At 36.9% G+C, this 15,509-nt stretch overlaps 2 protein-coding genes across 5 annotated transcripts in view; one reads left to right on the forward strand and one right to left on the reverse strand.

Moving 5' to 3' along the window:
• BLOC1S4 (biogenesis of lysosomal organelles complex 1 subunit 4) overlaps window positions 1-15,509 on the forward strand; it is a 23,992-nt gene continuing 8,483 nt past the window's right edge. The window contains exons 1-5 of one of the 3 annotated variants that reach the window (XM_063298999.1): window positions 1-370; window positions 800-871; window positions 3,936-4,037; window positions 5,555-5,689; window positions 5,994-6,093. In XM_063298999.1, the coding sequence (XP_063155069.1) occupies window positions 119-370; window positions 800-871; window positions 3,936-4,037; window positions 5,555-5,689; window positions 5,994-6,074 (642 nt within the window). In that variant the 5' untranslated portion in view covers window positions 1-118 and the 3' untranslated portion in view covers window positions 6,075-6,093. Of the gene's footprint in view, window positions 371-799; window positions 872-3,935; window positions 4,038-5,554; window positions 5,690-5,993; window positions 6,094-6,298; window positions 7,458-15,509 lie in introns of those variants that run through there. The other 2 variants (XM_063298998.1, XR_010067641.1) reach the window with 2 other exon arrangements.
• Window positions 11,240-15,509, reverse strand: part of ADNP2 (ADNP homeobox 2) — a 19,593-nt gene continuing 15,323 nt past the window's right edge. For both annotated transcript variants that reach the window (XM_063298995.1, XM_063298996.1), the window contains one exon: window positions 11,240-14,868. In XM_063298995.1, coding sequence (XP_063155065.1) covers window positions 11,944-14,868 — 2,925 coding nt within the window. In that variant the 3' untranslated portion in view covers window positions 11,240-11,943. The remainder of the gene's footprint in view (window positions 14,869-15,509) is intronic.

The following is a 15,509-nucleotide window of genomic DNA, read 5'->3' on the forward strand; positions in this document are numbered from 1 at the left end:
GGGGGCGGGAGGGGGAGCAATTAAGCTGTCAGTTGGAGGGCTTCTGATTTAAAACGCCCCGAATCAGGTGACAGGCGGTTCATTCAGGGTTGGGCGCTGTCCGGAAGAGCGGCGGGAGATGGAGCAGGCGGCAGGAGCTCCTGCCGCCGCCGCTCCGGCGGAACCGACGCCGCTGCCCCACTCCTCCTCCTCGTCGAGCGGTGATAGCGGCCATGTCTCGCAGAGTCACAGCAGTGCCTCCGGCATCGGAGAGGAGGACCCGGCGGAAGGAGATGCCTTGAGCGGGGAGTTTCTACTGGCCGCCGCGACGGCTGACTACGCCTCCTACCTGCTCCCTTCGCCGCTGGATAGCGTCGCCTCAGCCGGGCAGGCGAGTAAATGAACAGGAGATGCCTTTTCTGGGCGGGCCCGTTTTGAACGCCAGCCTGCTTAAGCCTCTCACGTCGTCCTGTGCCCTCTTCCTTCCTCACCCCGCATAGCGTACTCCTTCAGACGACAATCGTTGGGGGCGACAACGTGTCTGAATTTCCCATGTTATTCTGTGAGGCATCCTAACGGTGCTGTAGTCGCCATACATTTTCAGCAGCAATGGTTGGACTTCATAGCAAATTGCTTTAAATGCCAGGCGAGCCAAGGTAATGCCAGCGGGAAGTCACGGTCAACTGCGGAGCGTTCCGCAACCGGTGGCCTCCGAGTCTTGCTGCTGCCTGTTCTTTTTCACTGGCGTCTGGGGTCCCCCTCCTGCGCTTGCCGTTTTGCTGCAGCTTATGAATTATTTATTTTGACTTGTTTTTTGCAGATTGAAACTTTAGACAAGAGTCTTGAAGATCTGTTGATCAGGGTAGATGAGTTTGTGGGAATGCTGGACATGGTAGGTACGCTACTTAAAAACTTGTGGGTTGTGTTAGAAGTCTTCCTTATAGACCAGGGGTGTCCAACCTTTTGACTTCCCTGGGCCACACTGAGTGAAGAGAAATTGTCTTGGGCCACACATAAAATATATAATACACTTAATCTATATAAGTAATAAAACTTCATTTTTTAATATTTTTATTATAAAATTTAAAAAAAGAGGGCAACATGAAACTAGTGGGATATTTGACCTTGTTTTTGTGAAACTAATGCACCAATGACTGGTTCGATGAAAATGGTTGCAATTCTCAGTGAGTTCTCAAGGTGGTCATCAGAAATTTTAATTCTAATTTTACTCTTTGTGTGCTTCATCTTTGAAAATAGTTGCTCACAACTGTATGTGCTGCCAAATAGCGATGTCATGAATTAGGTGTGATTGTGAAGCAAGGGATATTTTTCTCTGGGAAGATAGGTCTTATAAAAGTCCAGGAGAGAGACATGACCAAATTTTTTTTTGAGTTGAATGTCTGCAACTCTGTGCATTCCATTTGAAAATTTGGAGGTAATGTAGTTATGTCGACTGAAAATGGAATCAAAAATATACCAAAATACTGATTTTTTTTGGAAATCTTGAAACCTGTTCTCAAATTCCTATATCAAACCAAAAAGCAAGGCTGCATATTTCTCGCTGTTCACAGACTGTGTTTAGTCAATGTATTAAAATGTATAAAATTATTTTCCATACTTGAGCTTACCATACTTTAAGTTTCATTTCAAACACTGTTATGGTTTGAAACATTGAAGTGATAAGTTGGTTTTCACCTTGAAGACGCATGTTTAACTAATTTAAATGAGCAGTCAAATCCAACAAAAATGCTAAATCTGTGAGCCATTTTTCATCTTCAAGTTCTGGCACAAATTTTCTTTTTGATTCCATAAATGACTTGATTTCATTTTGCAAATCATAAAATCTTGCCAGCATTTTACCCTGACTTAGCCAGCGTACTTCAGAAAAGTAAATTGTGTCCCCATAATCAGCATCCATACTTTTAAGGAACTCCTGGAATTGGCGATGATCGCTTGGCCCTTATGAAATTCACTGCTTTGATGACAATGTTGTGGGGAAAATAGGAGGAGGAAAGAGTATTAGGTATCGCCACCTTGAGTGATTTATAAAAAAAAATAAAGGAAGGCAGAATAAAAATTAAATTAATAAAAATAAATTTGTATGACATCCATTTTTTAAAGCTTTCGTGCATAAATTTTCTTGATGTAGAATGCAGTGGTACTTCATCAAACATGAGTTGATGGTGGCACTTGCATCGTCTTCTATCAATTTTGTAAGTCCCTCACTTTTACCAACCATCACCAGGGCGCCATCAGTAGATATACCAGATATGTTGACAACGGTTAAAGAAAATTGCTTTAATGTCATTTTTACTGCTTTGTACAAATCAAGAGATTTTGTTGTGTCCTTTAATGGCACCAAAAAAGCCATTTATTCAGTGACATTATATTCGTTATCAATACCTCTAATAAAAATGGCAAGTTGAGCCATATCTGTAGCATCAGTACTTTCATTCATTGCCAAAGCATAAAATTTGAAATTAGCAGTTTTACTCTTCAAACCTCTTTTGATAGATTTTCTTGTTTCTTCGATTCACTTGGCTATATTCTGGTAAGACAAACTGATTTTAGAAAAATCACTTTTTTTATCAGGACAAATTATATCTGTCACGCTTTCCATACATTGCTTAATAAACTCACCATCAGTAAATGGTTTTGATTTTTTTGCAATCAGATTTGCTACCAAATAACCAGCTTTTATAATAGAGTCCTTTTGAGTTGTGACTTTTAAAAAAAAAATTGTTGAGACAGATTTTTTTAAGTTCCACTCATTTGTCTTTACGACAAATTCCTTGATACGCTTCGAATTTGGCAGCATGTTTTTCCGTATAATGCCTTTTCAAATTGTAGTTTTGGAAAAGTGACACATTTTCCCTACAAATTAAGCATAGTGCCTTAGTATTTGTCTCAACAAAAAAATACTCATCTGTCTATTTTTCGTTGAATACTCTTCCTTCATCCGTGATTTTTCTTTTTTTCTTTTCTTTTTTGGGTTCTACCATCTGTTGAAACAACGTTGGAGCCATGCTGGAATAAGTTTATTTAGGAATAAATATATTTTTTAAGAAATAACATAACAAGCCCATCATAAATTGTTAGGTAGGCAAATAAAAGCAAAGTTAATAATCAAATAAGAAAACTTACATGTCTACTTAATAATAAACACTTGTCACAGGTTGAAATATTATATATAACACCAAGTAGCCACAAGCTGATGTGTGTAGCGGGCTGCCGCATTAGCACTGCACTGCCCCCTCCCGTACACAGCGTTCTATTGTTTCTACCTACGCAGTCCGTGCTCAAACACCGTGTGATTGAGTCATGAAAAAAATCGCAAAATAATGTTAAAAGTTTATGATTCTTTGGGGCCTCATTACTAGCTGTTCAGGGCTGTGGGTTGGACACACCTGTTATAGACTATGAGATGCTGTTGATGTTGAAAACAACCCAGTGACTGAAATCAAAGGACTTCAGATACACTTTTACACAGATAAGGCTTGAAATGCTGGAATATGTGTTGGATTCCTGTCAGATCCCTGACCAGCCTCTGAGCACATAGTCTTCTCAAATAAGGCTTCTAGTGCTACTTGAGGAATACAGTAAATCCTTCAAGAAGTTAGAATTTTCAACATTCTGTTTGACGCTAAAAAGGTAAACATTTGTCGGTATAACAATCAACGGTAGTGGTGTTCAATTCTGATTTGTATGTGATATTGTAAGTTGATTTCCACATCTGCAGTATATAGTAAACTGTTGAAATCTGCTTTTGTCAAATCTAGAAGCATTTACAGATCTGTTCTAAATGAAGTCTGGTGTTAACCTGTAGGGTTGTCTACATTCTTTTGGATGATAACTCAATTTGTATAGGATTTCAAATGCATTGGTTAGATTTTGTCAAAGCTTATTGCTTCAAGTTGGTTACAATAAAGTATATATTTTGTTTTTTTCCTCTTAAGATTAGAAGTGATTCTTCTCAAGTAATTAATGAAAGTGTGCCACATATTCATGCAAAGGCAATGGAAATGAAGAAGCTTTATAGAAAGATTGACAAACTAGAGGTATGTGTTTCTAATGTCAATATTATAGTTCTCTTAAAAAGCTGATAGAAATGATTTACTATTTTATTTTCCTTTTGGGAGTTAAGTCTTGTAATACTGTAGTGTAGCAAGAGATAACCCAGTGTAATGATTCTTTGCAGATCCTTAATTCCATAATCAATATAGAAAATCTTTCCAGCAAGAAATCATGATTGAAAGGACAAGGATGTTTCTATGCACACAGTTTTCCCAACATGTTTTAATGAACACATGTATTTTAGATAATTTTTTAAGATAAGGAGCAATTTGTTTTAAAGTTGCCATTCCACCCAGAGTCATTGGGAGTTGGGTGGCATACAAGTTTAATTATATTATTATTGCCTTCTTAATATCTAGGTTACTGTGACAAAAATGTATTTTGTATTATAAAGAATAATATTTTTGTATTATATTTTATTTATTTTCTACCCTGCCTTTATTATTTTTATAAATAACTCAAAGTGGTGAACATACCTAATACTCCTTCCTCCTCCTATTTTCCCCACAACAACAATCCTGTGAGGTGAGTTGGGCTAAGAGAGAGTGACTGGCCCAAGGTCACCCAGCCGGCTTTCATGCCTGAGGTGGGACTAGAACTCTGTCTCCTGGTTTCTAGTCAGTTGCCTTAACCACTAGACCAAATTTGCTCTCTATTTTGTATAATTATCTATTTTGTATTATATATAAAGTATTATAATACTGCAATATGTAATATTATAATATAATGTATTATAAAGAGCCAGTTTGGTCTAGTGGGTAAGGTGCTGGGCTAGAAACCAGGAGACTGAGTTTTCCAGTCCCACCTTAGGCATGAAAGCTGTCTGGGTGACCTTGGGCCAGTCACTCTCTCTCAGCCCAACTCACCTCACAGGGTTGTTATTGTGGGAAAAATAGGAAATATTAGGTATGTTTCCCGCCTTGAGTTATTTATAAAAATAATAAAGGTGGGATTAAAATAAATATAGTGAATCACAATTTGATTCTGAAGAACTTCTCATATACACACGTCTCCACTCTTTGAGTCACCTGATTTCAGATTAGTTCAGAAGTTCAAAATACAATGAATCCTGTAGTTCTCAAATTCACTTTTGTTTTATTCAGCTGTTATGTTGCATCATGCATTCATATTTCTAAATTAAATTGTAACTTCCAAAGGTCACAGTTCTTGACTAAACCATGCATGTACTTGTTGCTGTCTCATACAATTATACAACCCATTTAATTTAGCAAAGTGAAGTGGATTGTAGGTCTTGAAATTTATTATTTCAGCATTATTTATGTTTTTCTCTTCCCTTTTTTATTCTTACAACAATTCTGTGAAGTAGACTAGGATGAGAAGAGTTGATGTACTCAGTCAGTGATTTTATTGCTGGGTTTAGATCTTTCCAGGCTTAGTCCAGTACTCTAACTCAAAGCTAGGAAATTGAACCACTCTTTGTTAACATTCTGTTGGAATAGTTTTGCTATTGCTATCTTTCTCCCCTTTTCTTTTAAACCAGGCTTTTGTAAAAATGATTGGTGATAATGTGGCTGGAATGGAAGAACAGGTCATAAAGGCAGAATCAGACCTTGGAACTTTCCCAAATACATTAAAAAAAATATTATACACAATCAACGTGCCATCTTTTTTAAATGTAAGTTTTCTTCATTAAGGGTGAAAAGATGTGAGATATAAATTGAGATCATTTTATGGAGTAGATTATTGAAATCTTAAATTTAGGCTGTTTGAATCTCTATACCAGGGACAGATGCTTTTGTAACTCCCATAAGCTCAAGGTAGATAGTCAATCATTAGGAATTCATAAAGTTATGATACATTTACCCCAAATAATTTCCAAAATAATTTTTCAGTGAGATAATTATTTTAGATTTTCAGAGAATGTAAAAATGGGGGCAAATGATTATTTTAATATTAATTTGAGGGGTAATTTTTTTCAGGGTCTTTCTTTAGATAAACACAAAAGGAATTTGGAGGACAACAGATTACCTATTTCTGTAGTCCTCAAAAGGCTTGCTTGAGCATGCTAGCTTCATCCACCCCCCCCCCCCCCCCATGTTCCTTGTTCTCCATGTATAGAAGGTAATAGTTTGCAAAACCAGGCTAACTTTGTCTATGGATCTGCTCAATATATTTCACGGAAGGCACACAAACTTAAGAGGGACGTGTCATCCAAAACTTTTAAATTTGTGGGTTCTAAAAAAACAGGTATACAAGTATTTTGATATGTAGATTTTCATTACAGAAATCATCTTCATCACGGCAGACTCAAGCCCTGTATGAGCCTCTGGATCTCTTCAAGACTGAAGACTACTTTCCTTGTCTTGATTAAGCACAATGTATGTGATTTAGTTGGAAGTATTAACATGTAAAGGAGAGCGTTATCAGTAAGATCCATGCTGGCCTTTAAGTTGCTGCTGCACTTTTTTGGAAAACTATGGTGCCTTCCTCTTGTGTCCCACTTGGTCTTCAAGTATTTCAGCTGGATTTTCTGTAGAAATACTAGTCATCCTAAAGCACAACCTAATATACAGCCTTAAGTGGCAGTTAATTTTAACTGTAGGAATAGGTAGTATATGTATATTGTATGAGCTGTAAGCAAGTCTAGCCCTATCCTCTTGAGAGATTAGACAGAGGGAATAGGTGGGAGGAAGGACTGGATACAAAGGAAGAAACTCAGCTTCTCTCTCTAAATTGCAAAGTGGAAGGAAAAGCCAAAGGAAAGGAAAAAACATAAATGGGAGCTGTGCTTGGACACGTAATTCCAAGTGAAAAAACAAGAGAGTATTACAAGTAATATTTTGAATATACACGAGTTCTATATTCCCCTTGCCTTTTCAGCCAGAATGGTTCAGAAAACCAACCTATGTGATTCATCCCTGTATTTCCCTACCTCCTAAAACAAGACTAGATTAAGGTTTCACGGCCAGGTATCAAACTGTGTTACATAGTTTTCTGGCTAAAATTTTTGAGGAATAACAAAGCCTGTATGTAGAGAAGTGGGGAAAAAAGGAAATATACTGTATTTCCTGCTGTTGATATTAATTTCTGTGCTACAGGGACATTTTTGAAATAATTTAGTGATACTTATAAGTGCAATAAGGACCAACATATGTATTGATGCTAATGACTGTGTCTAGATTCTATTCAACACATTAAGAGGAAATCCACTGGCTGACTAGAGCAAAGCAAAAGCAACTTTGTTCTTTGAAGTGCTACAGATTAAAGAAAAACAGCAATATGTACAGATTGCTATGTTTCAGAGGCAACTGTTTCACAAAGTTCTTTTTCATGAATATCCTTTTATAGATAATGTGAAATATGTGATCACCAAAGAGCTTATAATTTAAACTTGTAATTAAGCATTTAAGTTTGTTTTTAGATTAAAATGGCATTATTTTAAAGCATGTTGTCCACATCTTAACCACAAAACCATCTTCACATCCTAAATGTATTCTAGAAACGTTGTGAAAAGATGGTTTGATTTTTTCACAATGTAAGATGGCAGAAAAGAAAGTATTAATAGGCTGCAGTCCCTGTCAAAACTGTATACTATGAGTTTGCTGTACAAGAGGGGCAGGGGGTCTTTTACTGGCTGTGCTTTTCGTCACAGAAGGCTATAGCGAATAAGGCCTTGATTTTCCATGTTTTTCTTTTTAATGGAGAATATGACTCATTTCTTCTAAGGAATATTCTAACCCTTATTCTAAAGTATGCTTAACCATGATGTACAAGATTTTGATTTAAAAATGAGATAGGGCTTAGTAATACACAGTATAGTAATACCATCTATGAGGGCCAATAAAATGATATATGATTATGGCAGGTTTATCACAGGAGCACGTGAAAGCTATATAGAGTTCAAATTGAGGAACACTCTCTTTCTGCTTCTACCCCCATATTATCAGCCAAACATTTCAAGTTTAAATTGTGGAAGACAAATTTGTATCCTTCAAATGCTTTGGATTTCAGCTCCCATTAATTCTGGGATGCATAGCTCATTGCTAAATGTGAAAATAGTAGTTCAACAAAGGGAAAGTGGGGCTAAATTGATTAGGAAGTTGCGTATCTTTTCATTTGTCTCTTTCATTACCAAATCAACATGATAGTGAGCAACTGAATCAGAATTCAACTTTTTAGGAATTTACTCTAAGGGTAGCAATATAATCTATTTAGACTATTTATTTTATTTATTTATTTATGAAATTTGTCCCCGCCCATCTCCTCCCACCAGACAGATGTAAGTTTTACTTCAAAGGGAATAAATTCATCATATGCTTGGCATAAATGCAGGTTGAAGCATCACGTTTCATTTTCAGATCTGACCATATACCCTTTTTACAGGGAAGTAACTGTTAATTGTACCTGAGGAAATGCTAAAAGTAGTAATGCTGGCACATAAACTTTAGAAACTATTCAACATTTCCCAAATCAGTAAACTAAATGTAGGGAAGAAAAGTGGATCATGTGATTTCACGGATGACCACTCAAAAGAACCATTATAGATGATTTTTCAGTGTGGCCTCTGGATTCCTATATATGAATTATTAGCAAAGTAATATAACTCCAGGTGGATGCAATCATTAAGATAGAATCAAAGGTAGCACCAGTAATTAGAAAGGCAAGATATTGTGAAGACACTAGTAATCCTGGCCAAGGCCTGGAGTATGAATTGAACAGCCACCAGTTGAAAGGATACTGTATAATTGGTTTAGGGGCATGATGCCAAGAACATGAAATAACTATTCCAGTGAAGTGAAAGCATCCAAGAAGAATGAGAGAAGGTATATCACTTGACACAAATAGTAATTGAAAATATTCTAAAACCAGGTAAGTTTCCCTACTTTTTTGCTTTGTTATTTCATTAGATTAAAAATTAAGTATCCAACTGGAGGACCGCTTTGTCACTATGAAAATTTAGTAAAGCTAGTCAGAGGGAAGCATGAAGAGTCATGCACCAAGTCATATTTCTGTAACTCAGAAATAGGATTTTCCAGTATAACATGTGTAGGTTGCCAAAAGCCTGAACAGACCAGGCAGAAAGAAAGGTAACATCAGAGACAGCCTCTGCCCTGGCCTCTCTTTTGTAGACCTTAACTCTGCATGCTTTCTGAAGGCAATATGGTCAGCCACACTTTTGGAGGCTGTCAACCAAGTGGTACTAATCAACGGATTCACAATACAATTAGCCTTGACATGGAAAGTCTTACAAATGTCCAATTGTTGTCTATAAGTTGAAGAATAAAGCTCCAGAAGAGTAAAATATTGGTTCTCACATGGCTGTCCCAAGCTGAACATCGTGACCTCCCAGAGACTGATACCCTCTACTGGGTCAAAAACACTGATGAGTTAAGTAATTCACTTCATTACTCTGGAAAAACCAGCACAGACGGTGTGAAGCTGTGATTAGAAAATAGTCTGGGAAGCAAATAATTATATTAAAATATTCCCTGCAATGGCACCCAAGAGCAAGTGTATTTCTCCTTTAAAAAATAAGATATACATTTTGACCAAATAGTAGTTTAGACCTCCCTTTTAAATACATTTGCAGTTTAGCCTGTCTTGATTTAGAGATTACTATCTTCCAGAGCAGATGTTTTGTCTTAACTTTAACTGGCTGCAGTCATTTTATTTTGTACATAGTGCATATGTGTAAGCTTAAAACAGGTTTAGACGGTGCTGTTCTCATGATTCTAGAATCTAGTACTTCTCTCAATAACCCTGATAGATGAAATGAGAGCCAGTAAAAGCTGTTCTTGCTCTCAGTGGCCATCTCTTCCCAAGTCCTTCAGTCCTGCTACATAATAATCAGTGCTAGCACAGATGTGACCTATCAGTTTCTATAATGCCTCCAGGGATTGTAAGTTCTATTTAAATATCAATACTTTGTTATCGCTACTGGAAGATGAGGCTACATGAAAGAACAGAAACCAAACCAGTAAACCCTCTTACAATTCTCTGTCATTTATAGAAATTTAACAGCCTGTAATGCAAGTACTTAAATTGCAGTTATTTACATGCAGTTTCATCAAAACAAGAAAAGTCTTGCCATAAGAAATGTTTTTAGTAACTAAAAAGCATTGTAAAGTCTGCACACCAAATGTTTTCTTATACTGCAGTAATAAGGTATCCTATTCAAGTTTAATAGCTAGTCATCTTCTAGTGGCTAAACATTAACCTTCTGCATCTGGAAACTGTTCAATCATCCAATGCCCAAAATAAAATTAAAAACAATAGCAACAAAACCTGCCACAACTTCAGTCTTACTTTGGGTTTAAAAATAGCCATCGTGCTTATCTCTTGAATAATTTTAGACAAAACTATCATCTATTGGTGGTATCAAACCATCAGCCGCTACGACAGCAAAAGTTTCAATCAACATTTGATTGAAGAAAAATAACCCTAAGATTATAAATTTAAATATTCTCTCACATACTTCTATTATCATTATCCATGAGATTGTGTATCAATCTCAAACATATTCCCACACTAAATTGCTAAAGAAGTTGTCTTTAATCCCATATTCCAAAGACAATCTTCACAGCAATATAGCAAAGTGTCAAGAAGTCATTTCCAATTTTGCTCTTGAACATATGCCAGCACAAGGATTAACAGTCATGAATGCAATACCAATATCTTTCTGGAATGAAATGCAAAGTAGTATGCTCACAGCAAACTACAGCATTAAGCTGAAGTTAGCTCTAGGCAGCCATTTCAGTCTACATCTGTTTTTCCAACCTGGACATCTTCCAAATACATGAGCTTCAACTCACAGAATTCCCTAGCTAGAATGGCTTTTTTTCTGAATTATAATAGCTTATTTGGGGGACATACATTGAAGACAAGTACATCTTATTTGAACAGGCAGCTCCTATTTAAGCCAAGATGCGTTATCGGTATCTGAAAACCAAAGCTACAGAAAAACAATGGCACATCTATAAAGATCTAGAATTTCTTACTAGGGAGGAGTTCAGAAAAAGCATCTGAAAATATCTCATGTGTACCATTGTATCTACAGGAGGAAATACGTCTTACTATTATTATCAAGATTGTAGTATTTGATACTGGCTATACCCTGGCAAGTTTGAATATTTTTAAGGGAGATATGAAGGTCATATTAAAAACCAAGCATCTTAATTTTAAAGGGGGGGATGATTCTTTTACACTGTTATAACCATCTAACCAATTTTGATAGTTTACCAAAACTATACACTTTATTTTTTTTTTAGAAACAATTGGTATTTTTTTAAAAAAACTAGAAATTTGTTACACAATTGTATAAAATCCCATGGACAGAAAAAACTACATCATAAGCAAGGAAACAAACAAAACAGAACAAAAGGAACTAAAACTTCAGGTATTCTGTAGTACATCCCAATGGCACCAATTGTGTTCACACAAAATAGTGAACTATGAGTCTAAAAGATCTAGTTTATCATTCAGGAGCAGTACGTTGCCCTGTGACTCACTCTTGGTACTTTCCACCAGCCAGAGAACCACAGTAACCTGAGCTTACCAAAAAAACAAAAACACTTCACATTATGTCAGAACTCATAAGTTCATGATTTGTTATACACCTAACAAGCCAGAATTTCAAGCCAGAGCAAAAAGCCAGGAATCTGGAATCTAATTTAACATTAAGCCTTTTCTTCCTGATTTCCTTGTTACTGTAGTCACTATTAGTGGTGGAAGGAACCAAGGACTGATCAGGCAAAGTACAAACTGCTTGTGAATAATAATTTTTTTTTGTAAGTCTTGCTTACTAAAGTGTGCAAATGTAGCCAGTGAACACTAATATTTTAATGTTACAAAAAACTAAATTGGTGGAATAGTTACTGATGTAATATGCAATCTTGGTTGCCTGATATCAGGGCTATTTTTTAAAAAAAATTATACACCCTCCAATTCACATTTTAAGTTCAATCTGTGCTTTACATTTTTAAGTTCTGACATACTAAAGCCCAAAAGCACAGATGGCTTAAAGTTTTTTATTGCCTTTAGGCAGAAGTATCTTTTTCTCCCAAAAAATGATGCAACATCAACTTTCCATGCACACAGAATGGATGACAGCAATTCTAGCTCTTTTTTACTGGGATATGGCTTCTTGTGAAAATAATCCGCAAGAAACCTTTTTTGGACTTCATTTGAGCTTTGTTGGAATGGCTTTGGATTTAACACCAACACATGAAGATCGTCAACTGAAGACTCTCCCTTAGTTTCAGTTTTATGATCAGTCTTTTGTCGTTTGGAAGGCACACAATTCACCTCCTTTATTGGAATTTGGGCTGTACCGCTATTTATAATCAGGAACGGCTGGTCATCATTGCTTTGGTCTTCTGAAACAGAAACAGCATAAAGATGATCAGACTGTTTCCTCTTGACTGAAAGAGAAGTATCATCATGGTTCTCCCCATTTGTAAGTGATAGCTCCTGCTTCTCACCAAGTTCAAGCTGCATCTTCAAAGTTGGCGTGGTTTCTTTAGGAGCGCTCCGACAACGAAGCAAATGCACAGCGATAGCTGTCAAAGTCATGTTGCCAGTGTATACACCACAGCAGTGAATACATTTAAAAGCAGGAGACTTCAAAATAGTATGCACAGTTGGCATGATGTGGTGCCGCTCTTTCAAATGGATTTCATAGGCTTCTGTGCTAGTGAAAGTACCATAACAAAAAGGGCAAGTGGAAACTTTCTTGTTCTCTCTATTCATTTCAGCACGTTCATGCTGCAGTTTGATATACAAAGGAATAAGTGTCCTTGAATTTACCCCAGCAAGTACAACAAGGTGCACTTCTCTTTCACCAAATTCTTTTGAAGTTATATTGAAGTCAAAATGAGGGAATACTAGGTGATCCTCAGAATCACTCACAAGTTGAAACCCTTTATCATCATAATCAGAGTGCAGTTTCTTCTTTCCATTATGCAGAGTTCGTGTGTGATCCACAAGGCATTTTAAATCATGGAAAATACTGGTACAGAAGAGGCAAGTTAACCCATGAATGAAAATATGTTTTAGAAGCTCTGCCTGAGATAAAAAACATTTACAAGAAAAACATCGCACTGTCTTATCCTTTAGCCACCTCAGAAAAGGTGCACAGACTGCAACTTTGTCTATTTCAAGAGCAATCTCCGTCTTTGATGTGCTACATTTGTGGGCCACTTGCATGTGCACCTGATAGACATTTGATGGGAAAAGCTCGCTACAAACAGGGCAAGTCTTCCACTGCTTAGCCTGTTTAAGAACTAGACTCATTGCAGAACTGGTTGGAGAAGACTTGGTAAGAGAGTTTGTAGAACTTACTGCAACAGGAGATGGCACAGTAGCAGGACCTTGAGACAGCTGGGTAACCGGGCCAGGTTGCATCAGCTGAACAGGTACATGAGGTGGTGGAACACTTGCCACCCCACCACCTGGGGGCCCAGGCAAAGTAACAGAAACTGGTGCAAGGGTGTATGTAGGTATTCCATTAACTTGTTTGCCAGTTGGAACTAACTGTCTAAGAATAGGTCCAGCAGTAAGTAAAGTAGCATTCTGAGACACTCCAGGTCTAGCAGACTGATTTACAGGAAGAACTTCTGGTGTAACAGGTCGATTAAACTGTACAATCCCAGGTCCAACAGATGGGTTTACAGGAAGAACTCCTGGTGTGACCGGATGATTAAACTGAAGAACTCCAGATGTAATTGTCTGGGGAACTGGAAGAATTCCAGAACTACTGCCAATAGGTCGATTTACAGCAAGGATGCCAGGTGATGAAGGCCTGTTAACTGGAATAGAACCAGGCCCTGGCATAATTGGACTGCTGATAGTTCTGACTGGTTGATTGACAGGAAGCAGAGTAGGCCTGATAGGTCGAGTGAATGAAATGACTCCTGGAGGAACAGCTCTACTTATGTTTCCTGTAGGCTGATTTAGGCAAAGAACTCCAGGTCTTACAGGCTGTTTTAGGGGGAAACGGTGAGAAACAAAAACTGGTTGGGAAACTGCAGGCTGAAGACCAACATTATTCTGACTTCCTGGGCGAGGACCAGGAAAAAGGGTAATATGTAACTGGTCAACTGCCGTTGAAGCTGTCACACTATTGGAGCTTCCTGAAACACCCAAAGGTGCAACCATGTTATGAACTGCTTTTGTTGACACCATATTTTGATTCTGATTAACTGATGGAAGTGAAAGTTGAACACGTGATGTAGAATTTGATCCTACAGAGGTAGGAATCAGTGGTGTAGCAGTTCCAACTGTAGATGGCTTGGGAGCAATATTGATAATCTGCAGTGACTTTGTTTGTCCTGGTTTTTTAGGCTGAACTGAAATTACACGCCCCAGTATATTTTCCAGATCTTTGTGTACTTCAGATGTTAAGACATGATATATTAAAGAATCTCGGCTATTTGCAAAAGCATTACACATTTTACAGTAGTGATCAGTAAAATTCTCTTCGCTTTCATCAGGCCTCTCCTCAAAATATGTGCTTATTAGATTTTGAAAATGATTTACCAACACATGTTTCTTTGTATTGTAGTACAGCATGTCAGTAAACTGACATTTCTGGCATACAAAGTTTACTGCATCATTCCGGAATTGTCTCATACCACCACTCACATTATAGTTTTGTATTTTTTTCTTGGAGTGAAACATTCGGAGGTGTTTTCCTACTATTTTAGAATGAGAAGCAAACGAACATTCTGGACAAGGAACAACTAGCTCTTGATCCATTTCATCTTCATGGTAACGGTTCAGATGATTTTTGAAAGAATTAAGAAATTTTGATGAAAATTTGCACAAGCTGCAGCAATATGGATTTGTTCTATATCTCTGAAAAACAGGAAAAAGGGACATTAATGTATATATCAACTGGTCAATACAGAAGTACCAAAAAAACACTAGTCTTGTTAACTGGATATGAACTATTCTTCAGGACATCATAATGACCCTATCTGTTTATCTTCTCTGTATTAAATAATTAATATAATAATAAAAATAGTATGAGGACCAAGCCAAATGAAATTAAATTGTTGCTGATGCTGAGAATCAGTAGAATTACGAGAATACCAGCAGTGTGGACTCCAGATTAGTCCAAGAAGATAAATAAATGAGAAAAAAATGAATGAGAAAATAAATGAGGAAAAAAGGGAAGAAGAGATGCTTTTCTATGTCATACAATAACTCAAGTACTACCAGAAGGAATGCCAAATTCTATCTTTTAACCATCTATGGTTAAAAGAAAAAAGGAATATGTCAATGGAAGTCTTTGGTCCAACAAATTAAGACAAAAAATGTAAAGCAGAATATCAAAAGCTGTTACTGGAACTGTAAAGCACTAAATATGTCAATGCCAATTAGGTGTTTGATACTGTTAATCACTGAATTATCAAATAAGTTCTCATAACAGCTGTGGTAACTTATTTTCAAAATGCTGAAAAATCAACCAGCTATTTTGCATGCAATTCTGACAA

Source organism: Candoia aspera, chromosome 3 (genome assembly GCF_035149785.1).
Source record: "Candoia aspera isolate rCanAsp1 chromosome 3, rCanAsp1.hap2, whole genome shotgun sequence".
In the NCBI taxonomy this organism is placed as follows: Eukaryota; Metazoa; Chordata; class Lepidosauria; order Squamata; family Boidae; genus Candoia; species Candoia aspera.